Source organism: Ciona intestinalis, chromosome 11, assembly GCF_000224145.3.
Source record: "Ciona intestinalis chromosome 11, KH, whole genome shotgun sequence".
Lineage (NCBI taxonomy): Eukaryota > Metazoa > Chordata > Ascidiacea > Phlebobranchia > Cionidae > Ciona > Ciona intestinalis.
In genome coordinates this window covers 2,142,829-2,161,501 of record NC_020176.2, presented here as the reverse complement: position 1 = coordinate 2,161,501, position 18,673 = coordinate 2,142,829, and the positions used below count along the sequence as shown (strand labels likewise).

General features: G+C 32.5%; 1 protein-coding gene across 5 annotated transcripts in view; it reads left to right on the top strand.

Annotated features, from left to right (window-relative positions):
* LOC100183025 (unconventional myosin-XVIIIa) overlaps nt 1-18,673 on the top strand; it is a 34,571-nt gene that overhangs the window by 9,425 nt on the left and 6,473 nt on the right. For 2 of the 5 annotated variants that reach the window (XM_026836576.1, XM_026836573.1), the window contains exons 8-34: nt 3,637-3,678; nt 3,857-4,516; nt 4,977-5,118; nt 5,733-5,842; nt 6,168-6,347; nt 6,767-6,974; nt 7,396-7,538; nt 7,885-7,985; nt 8,312-8,526; nt 8,888-9,078; nt 9,394-9,494; nt 9,617-9,812; nt 10,256-10,448; nt 10,782-10,941; nt 11,284-11,470; nt 11,894-12,053; nt 13,023-13,207; nt 13,510-13,638; nt 13,976-14,119; nt 14,628-14,717; nt 15,294-15,405; nt 15,698-15,820; nt 16,372-16,499; nt 16,881-17,035; nt 17,420-17,543; nt 17,962-18,060; nt 18,352-18,564. In XM_026836576.1, coding sequence (XP_026692377.1) covers nt 3,637-3,678; nt 3,857-4,516; nt 4,977-5,118; nt 5,733-5,842; nt 6,168-6,347; nt 6,767-6,974; nt 7,396-7,538; nt 7,885-7,985; nt 8,312-8,526; nt 8,888-9,078; nt 9,394-9,494; nt 9,617-9,812; nt 10,256-10,448; nt 10,782-10,941; nt 11,284-11,470; nt 11,894-12,053; nt 13,023-13,207; nt 13,510-13,638; nt 13,976-14,119; nt 14,628-14,717; nt 15,294-15,405; nt 15,698-15,820; nt 16,372-16,499; nt 16,881-17,035; nt 17,420-17,543; nt 17,962-18,060; nt 18,352-18,564 — 4,491 coding nt within the window. Of the gene's footprint in view, nt 1-3,134; nt 3,245-3,636; nt 3,679-3,856; nt 4,517-4,976; nt 5,119-5,732; nt 5,843-6,167; nt 6,348-6,766; nt 6,975-7,395; nt 7,539-7,884; nt 7,986-8,311; nt 8,527-8,887; nt 9,079-9,393; nt 9,495-9,616; nt 9,813-10,255; nt 10,449-10,781; nt 10,942-11,283; nt 11,471-11,893; nt 12,054-13,022; nt 13,208-13,509; nt 13,639-13,975; nt 14,120-14,627; nt 14,718-15,293; nt 15,406-15,697; nt 15,821-16,371; nt 16,500-16,880; nt 17,036-17,419; nt 17,544-17,961; nt 18,061-18,351; nt 18,565-18,673 lie in introns of those variants that run through there. The other 3 variants (XM_026836575.1, XM_026836577.1, XM_026836574.1) reach the window with 3 other exon arrangements.

The following is an 18,673-nucleotide window of genomic DNA, read 5'->3' as shown; positions in this document are numbered from 1 at the left end:
AACAGTTAGATTCTAAGATACCACGAAATCCAGGGCGCAATTTCTTGTTTATTCTTTATTCATATCCTATTGTCAACATATTAAATTGAAATTCTAACATAAATCCAGGCCCATTTTTTTGTTTTTCATCACAAACATAGCATTCTACACTGGCGTTCTAGCAGGGCTTAAATAGGCGAACTTTTATGCTGTATAAAAAAACTTTTCGTAAACAGAATTTGCCACCGTCTGCATATACTTTGTGCCTATCCTTTCTCATTGTTACGCGTGCGCCACGTCACAATGTATTGGCTGCTGCCGGGAAGTGGTTATGACTCAATCACCTAACGATCAAAAAGACCAAACTCGTCAAAGAAACGCCGCGACAATCTTTGTATCTTTTGCCGCGACTAGTATGATGTCATAATCAAAGCCACCCGTCGGACAGAGTGTTATATGACGTCACACATATCTGTGTTTGTAGGACGACAGTTGTCTTCGCCAGTGTTGCCAGGTTCCCAAATCCACTGTCGCGAGCATTCCGCCATAAAATAAACTGGCAACACTGCGATTTTTGCCCGATGCGGCTGCTAGGTAGCGAGATGACGTATGTAGCCAGTCACAATATTTTCCTTCAGTATGTAACAAGGAAGTGACGGTCACAGCACGGCAGAACAGCAACATTGTTATAACTATTGCTAACCCGTACCTTACTGCCTAGAATACGTAAATTTATATTAATTTGGCGTATACTATTATACGGACGCTTTTACCGGTCCGTGTTACGAAAATAAAGTTTTTCGCGGACCATAATGGTTTAAATTTTTAACACTTTAGTCAGAAAAAATGGTAAAAGGTTTTTTGCGTCTTTGTTATTTTAGCCAAAAGTGTGTATGTTAAATTTAAGATAGAAAATGTTGCAGGCAGTTAGTGCTCATTAAACGAGTTTTTCCATCATATTCTCGCCGTGTGATGTGTCTCATTGTGAAACGCAGCTATTTTTGTAATTGCAGCTTAACATGCAGGTATTATGAGTGAATGTACTGGTACAGTTGCAATTAAAAAAGGTCGCCAAAAATATTCGTTTTTCAAATCGGGTACCGGAAATAGTTCAACCGCAACTTTCGCGTCTGTCGCTTTATCTGCCCATTATGACGAAATGCAGCGCACTGTGACGTCATAATAGCCGTTATCTCAAGTGCGAAGATGATAATGACATCAAACGGTAGCCGCGTTTTCCTAATGAAGGACTTTTCCAGTCAGGTCCCTGACTTCCTCATACCGACTACCATTGTGTATACAACTTTTTGTCGGAAGGAAGCAGTAGCAGCAAAGCGTTTGTTTCACGTTTTTACTGCTTAATTATATAGAAAGGCCAGGACGTGTCTGACCAAAATACGGTAGAATTTGGATGTTTACCGTTAGCACTTAAACCCCATGTTTTCTGATCGTGTTTTAAACAATTGACAACGCTGTTTTAGAGTCGCGAGGTAACGGTTATATAATTCTGTAAATATGCTTTGTTTACTACCAAATTAGTTGGGAAAAGATAATAAAAAAGTATCCTATCTTACCCCGCGCTATTATTTGTATTTGCCATCACCATTCAAACGTTTTACATTAAACAAGTGATTAACATTGCATTATGTACGTCGTGTTTCCCACGTTGGTATTTCCTTATACTTTGATTGACATTTTAAAAATCCCGCCAAAATTCACGTATATTTGATTGACGTTTAGTTATTTTTCAACTGCTCCAATGTGTTAGTGTGACGTCACGTAACGATGCCCTATTCTAGTTCAAAATGGCGCTACTAAGCGGCAGTACACGCTATCCGCCTTGGTGTATGTTATAATATACCTAAATGTTACCTACATCTGTTAGGGATTAAGTAACCTGGCGGACCGGCGCGTTTGGTAAAGCACTCAACAATGTTTAGGATGCTGATTAACAAGCAGAGCTATTGTTAGTTCTTTTGTTAACTACCCCCAATGGATGTTACAACAGATAGAATGTTTTGCTATTGTGTTTTGTAGGTAATCGGTAGCCGACGTTTTGTACTAGTTAAACACTTTTCTTGGTTACGTTAGTTTTGTAGGTAATCGGTCAGCGGGCGTTTTTTACCGTTTTGTGCCAGTTTAGGCACTATTTTTTAGTACGTTACAGATTAGTTTGGTAAAAAAAGTATTAGAGGTTGGCAGTTTATAGGGGTTAGTGGTTCTTGTTTGTAATCGGTCGGCGGGCGTTTTTTACCGTTTTGCAATAGTTTAGGCACCATTTTAGTACGTTACAGATTAGTTTGGTAAAAAGAGTTAGAGGTTGGTAGTTAGGGTTAGTGGTATTGTAGAATGTAGTTATCGGTCGGCGGGCGTTTTTTAACGTTTTGTGCTAGTTAAGGCACTATTTTTTAGTACGTTACAGATTAGTTTGGTAAAAAGAGTTAGAGGTTGGTAGTTAGGGTTAGTGGTATTGTAGAATGTAGTTATCGGTCGGCGGGCGTTTTTTAACGTTTTGTGCTAGTTAAGGCACTATTTTTCGGTACGTTACAGATTAGGTTGGTAAAAAGTTGTTAGAGGTGTGTAGTTTCGGGTTAGTGGTTATTGTAGAATGTAGTTATTCGGTTGGCGAGCGATTTTTAACGTTTTGCAATAGTTAAGGCTCTATTTTTAGTACGTTACGGATTAGATTGGTAAAAAGTGTTAAAGGTTGGTAGTTCGCGGTTATTGTAAAATGTAGATAATCGGTCGCGGGCGTTTTTTAACGTTTTGTAATAGTTTAGGCTCTATTTTTTACAGGTTAGGTTGGTAAAAAGCGTTAAGGGGTAGGTACTGGGAGGGGGTTAGTGCCTAGAGGAGTAGTGCCATTATTTTATTTGGTAGGTAATCGGTCGCGGGCTTTTTTTTACCGTTTTCAACTAGCTTAGCACCATTTTTCGGTACGTTACAGATTGGTTTGGTAAAAAAATGTTAGACATTAGTAGTCACGTTTAGCGGTAAGCAGATATACCGCAGGGCGTTAGGAAAGGATTCTTCACTAGCGACCGAGTTTATATACCGTGATTACATGTGCCAGTGTGTAGATTAATTGCAGTCTATTTTAGAGCTGAAAATATTTGCAAGGGGCCTTGTTTATTGTTTTACCATGCACTGTATACTTCATATTAATGTGTTGTTTTTAGAATAGAATTGCTTTTATGTGCTAAGTGCTTACGTTTGGATAAAACTTACTATGTTTGGAAGTCGCTTTTCCTTTTGGGAGCAAAAGGTATAAACTTTTTAGATTATTTTTTAATTTAAACTATATTTTAGAATGTAAATTACTAAATTTTAAATCATTTTGTTGAGAATTTTTCTGTATTGGTCACACTGTATGGGCCTACTTGGGAATAAATATTATTTGGACTTAAAATTTTCAAACATATTAATATATAGTAGGGTGGGGGAAGATGGGACACCTTTAGCACATATTATCGAAATATCCTGATCGTGTTTTAAACAGTTACCAACGGTCTATGGGAGTCGTGAGGATACGGTTTAATAATTCTTTGTTAACTACCAAATTAGACAAAAAAATAGAATAAAAAGATGTCCCATTTTCCCCCACCCTACTATACTACTATTTTGAATTGTTCGATTTATTGTTTTGTTTGGTTTTAGGCAAAAGATGATACTTCGCCAAAGCTCCCAGCTGTTAAGAAGGTTAGTTATGTGTTACAAATTTAAATGTATTTTTAAATTAATGTTTTTTTTTATGAGACTTTCAAAGCATGCATGTGAATTTAGTTTTATTACATTAATTTCACAAGTTTAAAATTCCCTTCTTTTTCTTACTTCTCTCACCCTCCTCTTTTTCTTCTATTCTCTCCTATACCTGAAGGAAAAAGCAGAAGAAGAGAAGCCAAAGGAAGAAGGCAAATTAAAGAGAATTAACTCTGCAAGTGAGATGAAGAAACCTCAAAATAAACTGAGGACACAATCGAGTTTAGTTGAAACACAGAATGTTGCAGTTACTCCAAATGAGCTGCATGCAAGTGCTATGTTGAAAGAGTCAAATAATCAACAATCAACAAATCAGTCATCAACTGAAAATCAACAATCAACAAGTCATTCAACACAGAAAAATCAACAATCAACAAATCAGTCATCAACTCAAAAAATTCTACCAGTTGAACTGGCAACAAATTCAAAGCTATCAACAAAATCAACAACATCGAAAAAAACTAAAGTGCAAAATCTATCAACAGCTTCAATAACAACAATAATGTTGACCAAAGGTTTGGAAAAAGACGAGAAAAAAGTTTCAACAGAATCAACATTAACTTCACCTGAAAAGTTAAATCCTGTTGAAAATGTTGATAACGAAGTTGAAATTGTTGATTCAGGGAAACAACAGAAAGAATCAACTTCAACAGATGTTGCAACAAGTGAAGTTTTGATGAGTGAAAAATCAACAATTGAAGAAACAACAAATATTGAATCGACAACAACAACAGCAGCAGAACAACAACCTGTGTCTGTTGAAATTGAAAATCTTGAGGTTTTATTTTTTTCCTTTTTATATTCAGTTCTATATGGGTGAGGTCCTTAAATTTTGACCAAAGTTGCTCTATTACCCAGTTTTCTTACTTTAACTTTACTTTACTTATTTTGTCAAAACTTATAAAAGGTTTCAGTTTTATGAATTTCAAAATCTTTTTTTTCCACTTCTAACATTTTCCACCTTTAAATATCATCCCATCTCATTTCTTTAGGTTAAAATTTACTTGGCAATGGTTCTAGGGCATATTTTTTTAACTTATTTTGTCGAGGGACAAACCAATTCATTAATCTAATTTTGTACTTTTTTAAATTGCAAACATAAAATTCCCCCAAAAAACTAAAAAAAATTCATAAAATAAAATTTTTAAGAAAAACAACTTTTTTTGTCCTATTTTTAATTTTTACTTAAATTTTTAACTATTTTTACTTAAAATATCCTATTGCCTTCCTGCCCACAGAGGTCCATTGACCATGCTGAGACAAATGGAGTTGACCAGATGGTGGACGTTGATACCTTACCTGGTGTAATATGGAAAACAAAGGAAAAAGTTTGGCTGAAACACCAGGACGGAATATCCAGTGCTCATCTCATTACTGCAGGTATGGTGTTATTGGTGTCATAAATTTTGGTCCATCGCCAGTGGTTAGGTTCTTAGCATTATAATCGAATTTTGGTACAGCATTTTGTCTCGGGGGTTAATTGCTTGCGTTGTAATCAAATTTTTGGTACAGCATTTTGTCTCAGGGGTTAATTGCTTGCGTTAAAATCAAATTTTTGGTACAGCATTTTGTCTCTGGGTTAATTACTTGCATTGTAACCAAGTTTTTGGTACAGCCTTGAGGCTCAGTAGTTAGGTGCTTGCATTATAAACAAAGGATATAGAATTCAATGAATAATACTGATAACAATATTAATAGGTGTATATGGGTCCTTGGACAAGACACTTAACGGACATTGCTCCAACCCAGTGGTCACTAAATATGTGGTAGCACCCTGGGTGTTGAAGTAATGGGCCATTCAATATCAAAACTTTTAATGAATAAATGAATGCCATTGCCTATGTTATATAGGCTATATTTTTAAATAATAAAAAAATAAAAAAGCTGCTATACAATGCTTTAAAATTGTTAAAACGTTAAGAAAATTTAAAATAAAAGAAAAAGAAATAAAAATATGTTATAAAATTTTTTACTAATTTAAATTTTGTTCCCAGATACATCATCTGGTGAACCAAGCCCTCCAGTGTTGCCAGATGGAAAATGTTGGATCGAGCTCGAGCTTACGAAGAGGATAGTGATGGTTCCGGAAGAAGATGTTGATTTGGTGGGAAAGTTTATTTTTAAAATGTGTCAGATATTTTACTTTTTAACATAATTCTCTATACATATATATATATTTGAATTTTTGTTTCTTTCCAACAGAATTTGCGTAAACTTGGAATTATTGTTAACATTTTCAATAAAAAATACAGCAAAAAAAATAAAATAATTTCTATTTTTTTTGTATTTTATTATTTACATAATACATTCGACTGAATATATTAAATTTGAACTTTTATAAAGCATAGTGTGCATTGTATATTCCTTTTTTTTTTAGACCCTTAATTTTTTGTGTAAAATATTCCAAATTTCGCATTCACCCTTTTCAGGCGAATGAAGCAGAATTTGACCGAGCAGGAGACGTAGCTTCACTTCGTCATCTAAATGAGTCATGTATTCTACACACATTATCATGTAGATATGAAGGGGGGTTGGTCCACACGTTTGCGGGACCACATCTTATCACAATCGCTCAAGATCAAAGTAATCCGTCCAACTATACATCGCAGGTACTGTGGAAAATTTACATCTGAAATATAATATTTACATCTAAAATTTTAATTTTTGCATCCAAATTTTAAAATTTGCGGGCGTGTTTAGCAGCACAAAAAAATAAAATTAATTGAGGAAAATAGGTTTATTACCAATTTTTTAGACCATTTAAATATTATAGAATTGTAAACAAAATTAGCAGCGGAAAATAATAATTAATCGGTAATTATATTTAACTACCAGGGTTTTTTTGTGGAATATTTTCATTTTATAATATAATATTAATACTGTGAGTATGGAGTATTTTAATCTTAAATTGTGAACATAATTAGCAGCGGAAAAAAACAAAATTTAAAACAAAACTTTAAAAAAATTGAAAAAAAAAATGTTTTTATTAAATTTAAGAAAAAAACCAATACGGATTTTATGTACACAGGTTAAATCCACATACAAGGGCAGCAGATTTGGTGACACGCCGCCGCACGTGTACGCCATCGTGCAACACGCGCACCAAAACATGATGTCTTCGAATTCTGACCAATGCATCATTAGTATAGGGCACACGAATGCTGGAAAAACTAATAACATTCGACATATGATATCTTACTATGCTAGTATTTCATCTGCAACCAATGCTCCCACTGGTAAGTAATAATTAATTAAAATTTTATAGCCAAAACCATATTTGTTTTTGCGGAAAAAAAGTTTTTTTAGTAAAAAAAATTTTTTTTCAGATTTTGTTAATTTTTATATTTACATTTTGAAGCCAAAAAAAATAAAAAATATACATAAAATTTTTTGCTTTTAAAAGATTTTATATATGTTCATGTAATAAAATATTGGGTGTCATTGACATATAGGAAAAACAATTATTAACAACAAAGAATATATCGTTTCAAATATAGGTAAATATTCATTGCAGTATTATAGCAAAAAAAAACATTAAAAAAGAATTAAACAAATGTTATAATTTATTTTAATTTAAAAAAAGATAAATTTTTTTTAATAAAAAAAAAAAAAAGATTTTATATTTTTTTAAATAAACCATTTTTTTATAATTTTTAGTTGAAAAAGTAAACTGTGCTATGGATATACTTTCGTCTTTTACTACGGCCACCACACACCAGTGTAAAGCTGCCACGAGGTGCGTGCATATATATAGTGTGGATTTTGACAGAACTGGACAGATGGCTGCACTCTCTGTACAGGTATAGACATTCTGTATCCTTTTTTAATATAACTTTTAGTCTTTTATTAAAACTGTTTAATAGTATAGTAGGGTGGGTAAGATAGGACACCTTTAGCACATAATATCCAAATATCCTGATCGTGTTTAAACAATTAACAGCGGTCAGTTGGAGTCGCAAGGATATGGTTTTATATTTCTTTTAATTTTCTTTGTTTACTACCAAATGGGACGAAAAAATATAATGAAAAGGTCTCGTATTTTTCCCCACCCTACTATATAATGTGCAACAATCAAATAAATTAAAAATTTTACACATTTGACTTTTATATGCTTACAACCCAAGAAATAACAAATTACCTCCACAGGCTTTGCTGTTGGAACGTAGCCGTGTGGTTTACAAAGCAGAGGACGAAACAAATTTCCATGTTTTTTATCAACTCTTGTACGGTGCTGACCCACAATTAAGGTAAATATGACAATTAATATAATTTTACAGATTTTTTTTTAATTTTGACATAAAGTTAAAAAAGTATTGAATTTTTTTTATGTTGGTTGCTATGTGGCATAAATTATATTCTAATAACTGATCTTCTGGTAACAAAAATAAGTATTTATATTAAAAACTAATGTTTTGTCTGATTTGAATAAAACATTTTTTATTTAAAATATAAAAAAAAATACAAAAATATTTTTTTTTAATAAAAAAACTACAAAATTAAATTTTTCACAAATTTTTTTTTGAACCATCTTCTTTCTAATTGGCCGGTTTAATTTTAAATCCTCCAATCACAGGCGAGAATTGTTTCTCCTTGATCTGGAGCAAGCTGAAAATCCTCTGATCATCTTTGATGAGAAATCCGATCCCAACTTCCAGCAGAATGCTCTCAAAGGATTCGCTCACCTCCAGAAAGCTTTTGAGGTCCTCGGACTCTCCACGGAGGAGAGGAAGTCCGTCTTCCTCATCTTGGCTGCTCTTCTTCATCTTGGAATGGCTGGAGTACAAAAAGGTGAAGTATCTTTTTAAAAAAAAATTAACTTTTTAATTGAATATTTGCTTATACGTACTTTTGTCTGTTTTTCTAATTTTTATTCTTATTTTAAAAATGCCTATTCAGTTTTTGATTTTTTCCATTGTTTTTTTTTTATCTTGTTTAACTTTTTCTTTATGTTTTAAACTTTTTAATAAGTTTTTTGGGTACTTTGAGTACTATTTGAGTTAAGTTCTTTTTATTTTTTATTTAAAAAAAACAATTATCTTATTGTTTTTTTTTTTTAAATAGTTAGAAATTTTCACAGTTTTTAATATTTTGTCTTATTTTAATTCCTACAAAATAATTTTTTATTATAAATATATTTTGTCATTTTCAGTAAATGGCGGCCGACACCAGTTCGCGAAAGCTGACTCAGCACAAAAAGCTGCGTCATTACTCGGTGTTCCACCTGAGCGACTCGCAAAGGCAATATTCCAACCAACATCCGGGAAGAAACATCGCTCCATGTCATCCGCATCACTTAAAAGATCGTCTTCTTTATCTTCACACTCACTGCAAGCAATACCAGTGAGTGAAAGTTTTTAAACTTTTTTTTACAAAAAAGTTTAGGTGTAAAATGTTAATATAATAAACTTTACATGCATTTATATCAAACAGTGTGACAAAGCATTATACTTGGGCTTAGCAAGTCACACCATTGGACCTAGGATGTGGGTCAGAATTGGCCGAATAGAATTACCAATAAAAAAAAATTTTAAATACAGAAAAAATAAATAAAAAGACAGAAAAAAAATAAGTAAAGAGAAAATAAAACAAAAAATCAATCAATCAAAAAATTAAAGTAAAATGTTTGGTAATGTATAACCTACGTTTATTTCACAGCAAATAGAGGATTTAAAGCAAAGTGGTGAACAACAACTCAACTCATTCATTACAACACTTTACATTGAAGTTTTCAGATCTGTTGTCTCTTATATCAACAGGTTAAAACTTTGTTTTAGTTATAAATTTGCTCAAAATATTTTTTAAATTGTATGTTTCATTAAAAAAATGTTTCGAATTGTGCCACATTTATTACATCACAATTTCCTTTATGACATCACAGATCACTGTCGTCATCTCATCGCTCCCAACACACGATCCTACTAGTGGACACCCCAGGTTATCAGGGGTCATCGGGGGTCAAAGAGGGTCAACGGGGCGCTTCATATTCTGACCTTACATACAACTATGTACAAGACCGTTTACATGCACATTACCACAGTCATGCTTTTACGTCTCATAGAGACCGTTACCTGCAGGTATTGTACAAAAGAAATATTTTACCAAAGATTTTTTTTATTTTAAATTAACTTTTTTATAGAGACCGATATCTACAGGTATTGTACAAAAGGAATATTTTACAAAAGATTTACTATTTTTGTTTTTTTGTTTTTTTTAATTTAATTTTTTTATAAAGACTGGTCGCTACAGGTATTGTACAAAGGATTTTTTTTTATTTAACTTTAAGTTTAATTTTTAAATTTACCTTTAATTTAATTATTTTCGTTTATACTCGCATAGAATGTAACTAAAAAATTTATATATATATAAATTTAACTTTTGGTACTAGTGAAGAATTCTCTGTAAAGTTTTTTTTAGTTTTGTTTTTACCTAAAACTGCATGCAATGTAATTTTCTTAAGGGAATTTATTAAAAAAAAAAGAAAAAAATTAATTAAAAATATAATTTTTTTGATTAACAGGAGGATATAGACTGTGACATCACAGTGCCTGATTGTGACTTCACACACAGCATTGATGTGGTGGGACAGCCACCAAGTGTTGGGGGGAAGGGGTTGTTATGGTTACTGGATGAAGAAGCGGGGTCACAGGGGGCAAGCGATGAAACTTTCGTTGATCGTCTTTTGCTCCAAAACCAACAACAACCAAAACAATGTGAGAATTATCAGTATTATCAATATAGGGGTAACCAGGGAGGCAGCCAAGGGGTTTAGGGGATCGTGACTTTTTTGTTAAAATTAATATTCCAAAAAAATATTTAAAAAAAATAAAAATATTTTGAATTAAATATTCAGTTTTTAGTTCAAATCAATCACTAGGTCTTTGTTTTAACAGAGTGTGGGTATTTCGTATTATACTAAATTAACTCAATAAAGGTGTAAAAAGTGGGTGTTTTTAGGCGAATACAGGGCGGGATTTTAAAATAGATTTGACAATAATGTTTGTAGAAAAAATTTTTTAATTATTTTTTTAAATCCTCCACACCAGTTCGTGGGATCGTGCAGAGATCAGAGAGGAGTGCTCACATTCACATCCAGCATCAAGGAGGACTCCACAGCGTGGAATACGATACAACTGGGTGGTTGAATCATGCTCGTTATAATTCTACAGGTTCTACTGCAACTGCTGCTCTGCAAGAATCTAAAAAGTTAGTTTCCTTTTAATCAGACCTCGAATTTCACGGTGGCATGTGGCAAATACTTTAAATTTGCCACCCACTACTGTATTTCATTGCCTATATATAAAAAAAACATTTTGTGGCAATATATAAAGAAGTAGCAATTGTTGGTATAGAAAAATTTGGTTTAAATGATATAATTTTAGCATTTATATAAAAATCGCTTTTCTATAAATAAAAGTTAATTTTTTTTTATTCTGATACAAAATTCTGCAATGTTCACCACACTAACATATTTTGTTGTGTATAATTTTTAATTTTTTAATATTTTTAAAATTTTTAAGTTTTTAATTTTTTAATTTCACCCTTCAGAAAATACATCTCGGAAATGTTTGGGGGTACAGCGGGTGAAAGGTTACATGGGTCAATATCGGGGTTAAAACTCGACGGGGGGAATTCAAGCATTAAACGAAGCCCCAGTTTCAAGAAATCCTGGAATGTTTCAACCGGGGCAGTTGCCGTGAAGAAATCTCTTTGTTTGCTAACAAAGTTTCAAACCGTAAGTTGTTTTTTTAATTTGATTTTGAAAATTAACATTTTTTTTGAATTTTTCAGAAAATTAACATTTTTTTTGAATTTTTTTGAAAATTGATTTTTTTCTTAGAGATAATTTGTTTCATGGATTTGTGATTCAGGGTGATTTTTGAGTAACTTTATTAAGGATACTAAGGCGGTATTGTTTCCAATAATCTGTGATGATTTTCCTCTAAAAGCAAAATTGTACGGAATTATATTATACACCTTAAACCTACATCCCAATTTCTCTGGCCCACCTCACTTTAAGACATCACATATATAGAGTAAACGATTTATAAAAAACACCTTAACCAACTTTAGTTAAAAAAAATTTCAAAAAAAGTTCAAAAAATATCTAATCTTTTATCCCATGTGCGTTACATTTCTCATAGACATATTTTTACAGGATGGGTTAGTGGACATGCTCCGTCGCACCCAGCCCCACTTTATTCTTGCTGTGGCCCCGTCTGAACCCAACGAGCCCCGGGGAACCCCCAATATACCCCTAATCCGTCGTCAACTTCAGGGATTTCAACTTGTTGATGTTGCAAGGATGCATAAGCAAGGTATGATGTTGTTTTTGTTGATTGTTGATTCTGTTCTATATAGACGAGATTTAGGCCTGTTTTGGCCCACTACCTAAACATTGTATATGCACGTTCTATTCTATATGGGTGATGCCCCAGATTTGGCCCATTACATTACCCCAACATTATATATGCGGTTTTATTTTATATGGGTGATGCCCCAGATTTGGCCCATTACATTACCCCAACATTATATATGCGGTTTTATTTTATATGGGTGATGCCTCAGATTTGACCCATTACCGCAACATTGTATATGCGCGTTCTATTCTATATGTGTGAGGCCCCAGATTTGGCCCATTACCCCAACATTGTATATGCGTGTTCTATTCTATATGGGTAAGGCCACAGATTTGGCCCATTACCCCAACATTGTATATGCATTATGTACGTTCTGTTCTATATGGGTGAGGCCCCGGATTTGACCCATCACTCCAACATTGTATATGCGCGTTCTATTCTATATGGGTAAGGCCCCAGATTTGGCCTATTACCCCAACATTGTATATGCGCGTTCTGTTCTATATGGGTGAGGCCCCGGATTTGACCCATCACCCCAACATTGTATATGCGCGTTCTATTCTATATGAGTGAGGTCCCAGATTTGGCTATTACCCCAACATTGTATTTGCACGTTCTGTTCTATATGGGTAAGGTCTTTGCCTAGGACCTGGAATTTAGACCAGATTTGGCCCATTACCTCAACACCCAGACTTCTTGTTCTTTATACTAACCCTCACAAAAATCCAATCGGCCAAAACCTAAACCCTTGCGTAGCCGAAGCACTTAATTTATATACACAAACCTTTTAAAAGATTCTTTAAATTATTTTAATAATTCCAAAAAAAAATTATAAATTAAAAAAAAAATAAAAACAATTATTTAAATTATTTTCTATTTTGTAAATTTAAATAAAATAAAAACATTAAATTTTGTTTTCGTTACTAGGTTACCCCGAGCACATGGTGTTTTACGAATTTCGTCGGCATTTTGATGTTTTGCTGCGTCAATTATCAGCCAACCTGCCTTCTAATTCAACAACTGTTGCTTTGCTTGACGATAAGGAGGCCACGGAGAATATAATCAAACAAGTTGAACTTGAGAGGTCGCAATATCGTATTGGAAACACTCAGGTAAGAATTTTTTGGCACCACTGGTGGTTTTGAACATTTTTTTTGCGCAAACATTTTTTTTTCTGAAAAGTAGAGTATTTTATTGCGCAACACTGAAAAGTAGAGTATTTTGTTGAGCAGCACAGAAATATAGTAAATTTTATTGCGGAGCACTTTTAAGTTTAAAAAATAAAATGTGCAACACTGGTAATATCAGGATATATTTTTCTATATCTGTTCAGTTATGCCATAAATAAAAAACTTAATAATTTCTTTTCAAAAAAAATAATTTTTTGCTATTTTAACCCAACTGAATTTTGCAGGTTTTCTTCCGTTCCGGTTCACTGAACGCAATGCAAGATCGTCGTAACGCGAAGGTTGGTGATGTCATAATAGCCTTTCAAGCTCATTGTCGTGGTTATCTTGCGAGGAAGAGACTTGAAAGGAAAAAGGTTCGTAAAATGTTGTGGATATTGTATGAAAAGACATTTTATTATGGTATTTTTATCATGAAAAGACTTAAATTTGTTAACTCAACAGTAGGCATGAGGTGTATGATTACACCATGTGTGTCTGGTGTATGAGAAGACACCTATGTTATTACTCGACAGTAAGCGCGAGGTGTATGAACACGCCTGGTGTATAAGTCACCCATGTTATAACTCGACAGTGAGCATAAGCTGTACAAATACACCACACTCAAAAAGCACCGACGTCACAAATCGGCAGCGGGCATGAGGTCCATAAATCCGATACCACCCTATGACATCACAATACCTACTATCACAGGTCCAAGTGGTCGCGGTTCGTTGCATCCAACGCAATGTCCGACTTTTCATGGCGATTCGGCAGTGGCCATGGTGGCGGCTCCTCACCAAGGTGCTCCCTCTTGTGGAAGTGACAAGGACCGAGGAAGAGCTCCGAGAAAAAGAGGTGACAATAAAAATAATATTTTGGTTCCGTTTTAAAACGTAGGAGTTCAGCAATTTTTTAAGGTAGAGTTTTTTTTTGCGTTTGAAAATACAGGATTGTCAGAGCTCTTTTTTGGGGTTGGTGAACCCCTAAAGTTGTTGCGACGAACTCATGAACCCCTGATTGCTTTAACGTAAAAATAATAACATCAAGGGGAAAATGTGTATGAGAATAAGTTTCTGTTTAGTCACAAAGCACCGCTAATCAAAATCATTAGAAACAGGTGGTTTGCGGTTAAAGAGAGGACTAGTTTCGCAATTTCCAGTGATCAAGTTATAGAATGCATGTTAAAAAAATGTGGGAAAGTGGCTAAAAATGTTTTGGTGCACTCTAAGACACCAGTTACAGAACGCTGGGGTAGGTTATGTATTAAGTTTAGATGCTTGAATGAAAGAATGTAACTTGCTTTTGACAGTTGTTATGACGCAGGTGTTCTGGTTTCTCATTTTAATATGATTTTTACACATAGGCGGAAATTGAAATATTGAAAGAAAAATATGACAAAGTTTTGGCGGACAGAAATGACCTGCAAGCTGCAACCACTATGTTGGATAAAAAGGTTTGGTTACTTATATAATAGAAAATACAAAATTGTNGGGGTTAGATGGGAAATTTTAGCACATAGTATTTAAGTATATTGATCAAGTTTTTAACAATTAACAACGGTCTATGGAAGTCGTGGGGATACGGTTTTATAATTCTTTAAATGTTCTTTGTATTCTACTAAACTGGACTAGAAAATAGAAGGAAAAAGTGTCCCATCTTACCCCAACTTACTATATAATCTAAAATTGTATTTTTTTTAAGTTTGATGTTATTTTAAAAATAAATCACTTAAAATAAGTTTGTCAATATTTTTATCCAATTTTAAATACACACAATTTTTTGCAAGTTTTGTATATGTTTTGATTTAAAAATCTTCAGATCTGTTATAATATAGCCCTAGAAAGGTCGCTCAAATTAGCTGTTATGTTTTGCTTTAGCTTTGTGACAGCTTTTGTTTAGAACTTGCCCAAATTTCGAAAGCTAAATTGCAGGCTATTTATTTTGAAATTACAGTATTTATTATGAACGTAATTATAGAATAATTATTATTTTTTGTATTTATATGATTTTATAATGTTTCTATGTTTAGCTTTGCGACGCACTGCTCCACCTAGAGGAAGAGCAAGCAACAGCAGCCCACGCAACTGAGGTTCTCGAAGTTGAAACCAAAGAAAGAATTAAACTTGAAAAAATCGTTAAAGGTAATTTAGTAGGACGAGGGAAGATAGAACACCTATTCATTCTATTTTTAAAAATCATTTTGTTTTTTTGTAGTTTAATTGGTTTATATATATATGTTTTATTTTTATATTCATTCTATTTTCTCGTCCCATTTGGTGGTAAATAAAGAACATTCAAAGAATTAAAAAACTGTATCTTTAAGGACTCCCATAGACCATTGTTAATTGTTTAAACATAATCAGTATATTTGGATATTATGTGCTAAAGGTGTCCTGTCTTCCCCCACCCTACTATATAACAATTTTTTTACAGAGAGTCAGTCCAGTCACCAACATTTACTGAAAAAAGTTGAAGAAATGGAAGTTGAATTAGCCGAGAAACGACTTCTATACGCTGATCATACCACGCATATTGATTCAGATGAAGAATTAGAAGGTAATTGTGATGTCATATTGAATAAAAACTTACTTTATCCTCGCATGGCTAAAAAACAACAGTCGTTAAACTTGCTTGTTCTGTTTCATACACCTCGTGCCAGCTTACGAGTTACCATGTATGTTACTTTGTGGGTGATTTTTTTCTTTTTTTTCTCTTTTTTTTGGGTATGGCCATTAATTTGGACGACCCAAAAGCCCCCATTAAAAAAATTTTTTAAAATAGTTATTTTGAATATAATTGTGAAATCATAATATGCTCATTATGATGTCATATTTTCATAATGGGGTAATTTAACATTATGACATAACAATAAACAATTTTTCATAAATATTTTATTTTATGCCTTTTTCATTTATAGGTTTTTTATCATAAATATATGAAGCTATTTTTTTCATTATTAATAAAAAAAATATATAAATTAAATTATTAAATTAAATCTGATATTTGACAATAAAATATAGGAATTTTTTTTTCGTCAATAATTTTTTTTTTAAATTTAGAAAACAATGTAAGTTATATTTTTACAATGTTTGGAGAAATGTGTTTAGATGGCGAATACAAGGCAAAATATGAACGAGCGGTCCGAGAATTCCAATTTGAGATGAAAAAAAAGGTTCAGAGTTTTGAAGATAATGTTGAAGAAATGGAAGCTGATAAAAAAGCTTTGGATAGAAAGGTAACTGGTTTAGGGTAGTTTAGACTGGTTTTGGCTAGTTTAGACTGGTTTAAACTGGTTTGGGTTGGTTTGGACTGGTTTAAGCTGGTTTGGGTTGGTTTGGACTGGTTTTTAATCTGGTTCGGTGAAGCTGAAAGTAGAATACCTACTTAAAACAATGCTTGAAAACCACTGAAGGTATAATTCTTAAGACTTCATTTATAGAAACCAATTTTTTAAATTTTATACACAACAAATTTGAAAGTTTTTTACACAAAATAAGTTTTCTAAATTATTTATCCATTATAAAAAAAAAAATCTAATTTTAAATAAAAAAAAAAGTGTTTTCGATATATACTAACTATTTTATGATTTTTATGTTTATATATGATTTCTATCCAGATAATGCAATTAAACGAGGAGGTTGAGGACCGAGATCGCGTCGATCAACAAAACCGAAAGAAATTGCAACGGTTGAACGCACAGCTGAGCGATACTAAGATACATTTGGAAGAAACGCTCGCTAAAAATCATGAACTTGAGAAAAAACAAAGAAAGTTAGTTTTTGATTAAAATATTTTATGATTTTATGCATTTTGTTGGTTTGGTTTGCCTTTTTCATTCAGTTATTGGAAAAAATTTAAAAATTTGGTAAAATAATTTTTTACATTGAACGTTTTTGTGTTTCCACTTTTTAAAACAATTTTTAGTTTTAGCTTTAATGGCAATCAAATTCAAGTATCTTTATTTAATATTTTTAAAAGTTTCTAAAAAACACAATAGCATGGTATGAAATTAACAACGTAAAAACAAAATTCAACGCAAATAAACTAATTTTTAATTTTTTTTTAAAAAATTAAGAAAAATTGTTGAAATCAATGAACATGGTTTTAGTTCTATACACCACACTAAATAAATCATAAAAAAAAATTTTTTTCTAGGTTTGACAGCGAACTATATGCGGTACAAGCTGATGTCACCGCACTTAAAACTTCACGGGATCGAATTCAGAGAGAAAAAGATAAAATATTACTTGAGAATAATTCACTAGAGAAGGAATTAGATGTAAGTTATAACGGTAGAGCATAAATTTTTTAAGAATAATTCACTAGAGAAGGAATTAGATGTAAGTTATAACGGTAGAGCATAAATTTTTTAAACAGTGTTAAATTTGGTGATGATATCTAAAACTATTGGGAGGGGGCGATATAACAAATTTATTATTTTTTTACCTTTTATTATTTAAAATTAATAATTTTGTGGTAGATAAATAATTATTCGCAAAAGTTTTTCTTGCAAAATACATGTTCACGAAAATATATGCTCTCGAAAAGATTCACAGAACTATATATTCACACGAAAAGATTCACGAAAAAACATGTTCACTCACATGAATATTTACTCACGAAAGTTTCATTCACAAAAATATTCGCTCATGAAAATACATGCTCACGTGATATCTCATGCACGTGATTTATTTCAGGAGAAGAACGATGATGTAGACAATCTTCGTGATAAAATCAAACGACTTGAAAATGATCTTGAAGATAATAATTCACGTGATTCTGATGATAGACAACTTGTGAGTCATTTTTTGTGAAAAATAAATTAAATTATAGAAAAAATTAGGAATAAATTACATTATAAAATGCTAAAATTAACTTTGTTTTATATCATAGTATAAATTTATGATACTACTTAGCTTATTTATTTTAACTTTTTTACAAGATGTTTTCTGGGACCAAACAATTTTGCAAAAGTAATAATTTTGGTTCAATTTCAAATTAAAAATAGTAAAAATAAATAACTCTAAAAAATGTTCAACAAAAATTTTTTAATTTATCATTATTTTATCATCGTTTTTTTCCTCCAGGTGAACGGTCTCCGTAAGAAGATCCGGGAGCTTGAAGGGAAGATGCAGGAGCAGGAAGAGGAGCTTGAGGAGCAAGCAAGCACCATCCACACATTGGAGCAAACCAAGGAGAGGTTGGAGATGTCCTCGGAGCAAGCTCGCAACCAACGACAACGAGAGGTCGAGGGAAAAGATGAAGAGATGGAGGAAATGAGGACTTCCTATCAGAAGAGGGTGAGATCATCTTTTGATCCTAAAAAAATGTTAATATATTTTTCAGTAATTTTGGGGGATTTTAAAAATTTGAAAATAAAAACGAAAGATCACTGTCATGTTTTAACTT